Consider the following 6,828-nt stretch of genomic DNA (forward strand, 5'->3'; position numbering starts at 1 on the left):
CCCAGCCGCTCCTCACCTGGGTGCGAGCTGCGCCCCGCCCCGCAGGCGCCCGGGGCGCTCAAAGCCTGGGACCCGGCGTCGCGCATTTCCCACGGCCCAGTTCCCATCGCCTCCAGCACCATCTCTGACCTCCTCCCAGAGGGCCGGCCCTGACCCCCACCCCCAGGACAGAGGCCCGTCCCCCCCGCCAGTCACAGGCCCATTCCAGCACTTCACACTTTGAAATCATCGCGTTTTTCATGACTTTTTTTTTTTGCAGTCAACTGGAAAAAAAAATTGCAGCACCTGCATGCAACCCCTCCCTTCCTTCCTTCCTTCCTTCCTTCCTTCCTTCCTTTTTTCTGTGGGACGTGGGGCCTGAACTCTGGGCCTGGGCGCTGTCCTTTAGCTCTTCAGTTCAAGGCTAGCGCTCTACCACTTGAGCCACAGCGCCACTTCCAGCATTTTTCTTTTTGCTTATGTGGTGCTGAGGAATCTAACCCAGGGCCTCATGCATGCAAGGCAAGCACTTTTCCACTGAGCCACCTTCCCAGACCCTGCATTTCTTTCTTACTAAAACTTTTTTTTTTTTTTTTTTTTCTGTGCCCTGGTTCTGGGGCTTGTACTCTGGACCTAGGTCCTGAGCTTTTTCACTGATGGTTGTTGCTCTACCTCTTGAGCCATAGTTACACTTTAAGCCCCATCCCCCACCCCCCATTGATTGGAGTTGGAGTCTCATGGACTTTGAACAGTAATCCTTAGATCTTAGCCTCCTGGGTGGCTGGGATCACAGGCATGAGCCCCTGGCGCCCAGCTTGCCCCTGGTTTCTCTATAATTCCTCTAAGAATTAGACCCGACTTATAATAAATGCTAAATGAAAGACAATAGCAACAATCAAGTCAATCACTGCTGTTTGGGATACGAAAAGCTCAGTGGCAAAGTACCTGCTTCAGCTGGGTGCCAGTGACTCAGGAAGCTGAGATCTGAGGATCATTGTTTGAAGCCAGCCTGGGCAGGAAAAGCTTGTGAGACTCTTTTTTTTTTTTTTTTTTTGGGTCCGGTCGTGGGGCCTGAACTCTGGGCCTGGGCGCTGTCCCTCAGCTCTTTTAGCTCAAGGCGAGCGCTCTACCACTTGAGCCACAGCACGACTTCTGGCTTTTATCTTTTTGCTTATGTGGTGCTGAGGAATCAAACCCAGGGCCTTAGGCATGCAAGGCAAACGCTCTACCACTGAGCCAACTTCCCAGCCTCAAGCCTGTGAGACTCTTATCTCCAATTAGCCACAAAAAGCTAGAAGTAGAGCTGTGGCTCAAGTGGTAAAGTGCTAGCCTTGAACAAAACAGCTCAAGGACCGAACCTAGGCCCTGAGTTCAAGCCCCCGGACTGGACCACACAAAATAAATCACCTGCTTCTCATACAGAAAGCCAGGGGTTTCTTCCCCAGCATGATTGATTCATCTAATCTCCTTTTGTAAATTATCTTTCAATCCTAAGAGACAGTCAGAGGTATGAATTATTATCAACTAAATATTACAGAAAGAGCCAGGTGGTGCACATCTGTAATTCCAGTACTTAGGAAGGTGAGGCAGGAAGATCAGGAATTCCAGGCTTCAAAATTAATAATATCCCAGCTCTGGTAGTTCATGCTCTATAATCTTAGCTACTGAAGAGGCTGAGATTTGAGGATCCAGGTTCGAAGGCAGCCCAGGAAGGAAAGTCAGTGAGACTCTTATCTCCAGTGAACAACCACGAGAAAACCAGAAGTGGAGCTGTGGCTCAAGTAGTAGAATACTAGTCTTGAGGGAAAAGCCAAGCAAGAGTCTGGGGCCTTGAATTCAGGCCACAGCACATATACACAATAATAATTCTAAAACCCCAAAGAAGGGGCTGAGGCTCTAGCATGGTTAAAGCATCTGCCTGAAGTTGCACAGCTAAGAAGTTACAAATAAATATTAAAACACGCCACCCCCCCCCAACAACCTTGGCTGTAGAGTGTAATTTTGCTAAATTGTCCTGGGGGAGGGGGATTTGGGACACCCTTAACCCTTGTCCCTGGATTTGCTTTCATTTTCTGGAACCCCCACACTGCAGCCCCAGCCCTGGGACCCCCCAGCAGGCAGGGAGGAGCTGGGGAACCCAGCAGGCTCAGATTTCCTCCCCTGGGGGCTGAGTTCACAGACGCTGCCCTTGCTGCCCAGGTGGTCCTAATGATTTAAAGCCATTTCTTCAAGAGGGTGCAGACTCCACACACTGGATGGACAGCAGGGTCCCTTGCTAGGGACCCTGAGCCCAGTTCCAACAGCCAGCCAGCCAGCCAGCCAAACAGATGCTCAGCGATCGGCTGATCCCTCTCCTGGGCCTGCTTAGCGGGGTCTGGCTGCCCACAAGTTCAGGGAGGCCTGGATTCTGGAACCCCCGTCAGTCTTGGGTTGCTACCAATCAGACCCGGCCTTGGGTCAACCTCTTGCAGCCATGGTCGTCCTTTGGTACCTGGATGGCTTTCCTGGGGCTGCAAAAAACCAGGCAGCTGAGGACAAGCCAGCTGCGGCAGGGGCAGGAAGTGGCCCCTGCTGTGTCCCTACCCCTGGACCCACGGGAAGTGACCCGTGAGACTTGTAAAGCTGTGTCCTTTACCCAGGTGAGTGGCCGGGAGGGAGGAGAGGGAGGAGAGGGCCAGGCCTCAGCATCCCAGATGGCACCAAGGGGAGGGGTGGTGACCCAGACCCAGATTGAAATCCAAGTCTTGTCTTCTCCTCCTAAATGGCAGCACGAAGCCTCAGTTTCCTCTTCAAATGGAGCAGAAAGAGGCCTGGTGCTGGTGGCTCACATCTGTAATCTTAGTTGCTCAGGAGGCTAAGATCCCACTGAGGATGGAGGGTTGAAGCCAGCCTGGCAAGAACGTCTGTAAGACTCTGTGTGTGTGTGTGTGTGCGTGTGTGTGAATCGGTCATGGGGCTTGAACTCTGGGCCTGGGTGCTGTCCCTCAACTCTTCAGCTCAAGGCAAGCACACTACCACTTGATCCACAGCACTATTTCTGGTTTTTCTGGTGGTTTATTGGAGAAAAGAGTCTTAGGGACTTTCCTGCCTGGGCTGGCTTTGTAGCTTTCTTTCTTTTTTATTTTCCAGGGCTGAGGACCAAACCCAGGGCCTTGTGAGCACCGGGCAGGCACCCTTCCGCTGGGCTAACCCCCCAGCCCCTGGGCTGGCTTGAATCACAGTCCTCAGATCTCAGCCATCTGAATAGCTAGGACTAAAGGTGTAAGCCATCCATGTTCAGCCCCTGATGCTCTATAATCTCTGATTAACCATCAAAAATAAACCAGAAGTGGAGCTGTGGCTCCATTGGAAGAGCATTAGTCTTAAGAAAATAAATAAGTAAAAACAAAAACACAGTCTGGGAAGGTGGCTCAGTGGTAGAGTGCTTGCCTCGCATGCATGAGGTCCTGGGCTCGATTCCTCAGCACCACATAAACAGAAAAAGCCAGAAATGGTGCTGTGGCTCAGGTGGTAGAGTGCTAGCCTTGAGCTGAAGAGCTGAGGGACAGCGCCCAGGCCCAGAGTTCAGGCCCCACGACCCACAAAAGAAGAAGAAAACAAAAAAGCAACTCAGGGACAGCCTTAAGCTTAAGTCCCAGGACTGACACAAAACATGGGGCATACGCTCCTGCTGCTAAGTCAGAGTGGTTGCCAACATTGTCTCCCCCACTTCTGGACACCCCTTTTCCTCCGGCTGATTTTCCATTTGGCCACCAGAGGGCGCACAAGGACACCTGACTCAGGTGTCCTCCAGCACTCCATGAATTCCATCTTTTATTTATCTTATTTAACTTTATTTTGTGCTGGAGCTTGAACTCAGGGCTTGGAGCTGTCTCTCAGCTTTTTCACTCAAGGCTGGTGCTCGACCATTTGAGCTACTTAGGAGGCTGAGACCTGATGATTGTGGTTTGCAGCCAGCCTAAGCAGAAAAAGTCTGTGAGATTCTTACTTCCAATTAATCACAGAGAAAGACAAGAAGTAGCACTGTGGCTCAAGTGGTAGAGCACTTAGCTCAAGGACAGTTCCCAGGCCCAGAGTTCAAGCCCCAGGATGGGGGCCGGGGCAGGGGGTGGGGGAGATGATGTACAGCGTGGTTACAGTTACATGAGTCAGGTATTGAATACATTTCTTTCCGAACAACGTCACCCCTTCTCTCCCTCCCTCCCAGTGTTCCCCTCCTATCCCTCCCCACAAGTTGCAGAGTTCATTTTCCACGTAGTGTCTAGTGAGGACCACGGCTGCATTTGTTCACCCTTTGGCCCTCCATTTCTCTACTTCCCCTTTACCTCCCAGAGACAGACACATGAACAAACTAGACAGAAAGAACAGAAAACACAAACAGCAACAAAGAAGAAAAACCTCTTGTTTCCATTTCTTGGAGTTCATTTTGATATTATTTTATATAATATCGAACACAGGCACTGGGCCTTTTCTCTTTTCTTGCTTTGTATTGTTGAAATACAAATCACTACCTAACATAGTATGGTTGTGTGTGTGTGTGTGTGTTTTGAATTCAGGAACAACTACTAGCTTGGCTTGTTTGCTCATGGCTGGTGCTCTATCACTTGAGCCATGCTTCCAGTGCAGCTTTTGGCTACCTATTTTGGAGATGGAGTCTCATGGGCTTTTCTTCAGAAGCTGGTGGTGAACTGAGATCCTCCGGATTTCAGCCTCCTAAGTAGCTGGGATTACAGGTGTGAGCCGCCCCCCCCCCCCAACACCCCCCCCCCATCCTTTCTTGGTTTCCTGGTGGGATTTCCACCGTTTGGCAGGTGAGGAATCAGAGGCTGGGAGAGGTTGGGCGACCCGCGCCAGGCCACGCAGCGGGCCGGTGCGGCCCTGGGCGGTCCTCCCCTCGCCCCCCGTGTCTGTCAGGGTGGGGTGGGAGTGGGAAGGTGCGGCTTCTGGGCACCCCAGCTCCTGCTTTCTCTGTCCCCAGATTCTCTCGAGGCCCGGCTGCACCCCTGCCCGGATCCGCAATCGCCTCTGCTTTGGCCGATGCTCCTCCCTCTACGTCCCCGGCTCGGGTGCCACCCCGCGGGGCCTCAGTAACAGCTGCGAGCCGGCTCGCCGACGCCGCGTGCCGGTGGTGCTGTGGTGTAGCGCGGGCAGCCCAGCCTGGCGCCGGCGGGTGAAGGTGTCCACCGAGCTGGTCCGGGAGTGTCAGTGCGTCCCCAAGCTCTGATCCGCGCGTCGGGGACGGACCGACAGACGGCAGAGACAGGGATCCCGGAGAGGAGAGACGGACAGGACGACCATGACGTCAACCGGCGCGAGGAACGACTTGGTTAAGAGACCAAGGATGCAAGGACAGATGGACACAGGCCCCCCGAAGCCCTCACCCTGCGCCGCGGGGGGGGGGCGCGTGGGGACACGAGACGCAGCCCTAAACCCCTTCTCTGTGGGCTGGGGGCGTGGCTTAGCAGTAGGGGCGTGGCTCAGACAGGACACAGAATACAGACGGGGCGTGGCTCACCCGTGGGGGCGTGGCTCAGGCAAAGCAAGGAATACGGATGGGGCGTGGCTCACTGCTGAGGGCGTGGCTCAGCCTTGGGGGCGTGGCTCAGAGGGCACTGAATACGATAAGAAGCGGCTCACCCAGAGGGCGTGGCTCAGACAAAGCAAGGAATTTTGACTGAGTGGAGCGGAGTTCACTCGAGGGCGTGGCTCAGCCTTGGGAGCGTGGCTCAGCAGTAAGGCGTGGCCTAGAAGCAGGAGGCGTGGCTTCCAGCTTGAGCATTTGCCTAGCACCCTGGCCTCGGTTGCCATCCCAAGCACCAGAGAGAGAGAGAAAAATAGCTTACAATCGTTCGGGCTGGCTGATCAATCACTGTGTAGGTCGTGGGTAAAGCTTTTGAAGGGTGCTTTCTCCTGTGAGCCTCCCCCACCCCCGCCCGTCACTCACACAGCCCAGTGAGATAGGGTTAGCCCCAAACTATGACACATAGGAAGATGCTGGGCTCAGAGAGGTCAGTCACTCCCCCAAGGTCACACAGCCGTCTGTGGCACAGCTGGGATTCGTATTGCTTCTCTCTTCTCTTTCTCTTCCCCCCCCCCCCCCCGCACGGAATCCGGGGTCTGGCAAGTGCTCAGCAAAGCGCTTTGTCACCGAGCCATGCCCCCAGCCTGAGATTCAATCTTAACCACTGAGCCCAATGGCCTTTTCCAGAATCAGTCAAAGACACACTCCGGGTTTCCAGGGAGGACAGATAGCCCCACCCAGATCTGGACCCACGGCCCTGACCCCATCCCAAGGATACCAAAGCACCAAGCCGGCCAATGGAACCCCCCCCCCCCCCAGCCGGTTCCAGGCTCCCCAGATCCCCGGCTGCCTTGACGTCCCTCCCGGGCACCTGCGTCCCGGCCCCGCCCCGTGCCAGCTTGTCGTTCCACGAGAGCCATAAATGTGGGTCAGTCGCTGCCGTGCGCGTGTTGTCCTCTGCGCTTGGGGTTCCCGAGCTGGGGCCGTGGGGGGCCCGCGCCCAGCTGCGGCCGGCCCTGCTGCGTGCCAGGGCGGCCTGGCTGCGGACGGCTGGAAGCAGGGCTCTGGCAGATGGGCGCGTCTGGCATCGACAGGAGGACATGTGGCACCGCCAGAATCGCCTTCAATGTCCCCCCCGACGGGGGGGAGAGCCGCTGCGGGGGGCGGGGCCGCTGCGAGGGGGCGGGGCCGCGGCGGGGGCGGGGCCGCTGCGCGGGGGCGGGGAAGCTGCGAGGGGCGGGGGCCGCAGCGAGGGGGCGGAGCCGCGGCGGGGCGGGGCCGCGGCGGGGGCGGGGCCGCGGCGGGGGCGGGGCCGCGGCGGGGGCGGG

The 6,828-nt window shown here is 55.9% G+C and overlaps 1 protein-coding gene across 1 annotated transcript; it reads left to right on the plus strand.

Annotated features, from left to right (window-relative positions):
* The first annotated feature begins 2,306 nt into the window (after nt 1–2,306).
* Nucleotides 2,307–5,203, plus strand: Dand5 (DAN domain BMP antagonist family member 5). Its single transcript, XM_042670557.1, has 2 exons — nt 2,307–2,618; nt 4,958–5,203. The coding sequence occupies exons 1-2, from the start codon at nt 2,307–2,309 to the stop codon at nt 5,201–5,203; spliced, it is 558 nt and encodes a 185-aa protein (XP_042526491.1).
* Nucleotides 5,204–6,828: the final 1,625 nt, after the last annotated feature.

Source organism: Dipodomys spectabilis, unplaced genomic scaffold, assembly GCF_019054845.1.
Source record: "Dipodomys spectabilis isolate Male_0828 unplaced genomic scaffold, ASM1905484v1 ptg000573l, whole genome shotgun sequence".
NCBI classification, from domain to species: domain Eukaryota; kingdom Metazoa; phylum Chordata; class Mammalia; order Rodentia; family Heteromyidae; genus Dipodomys; species Dipodomys spectabilis.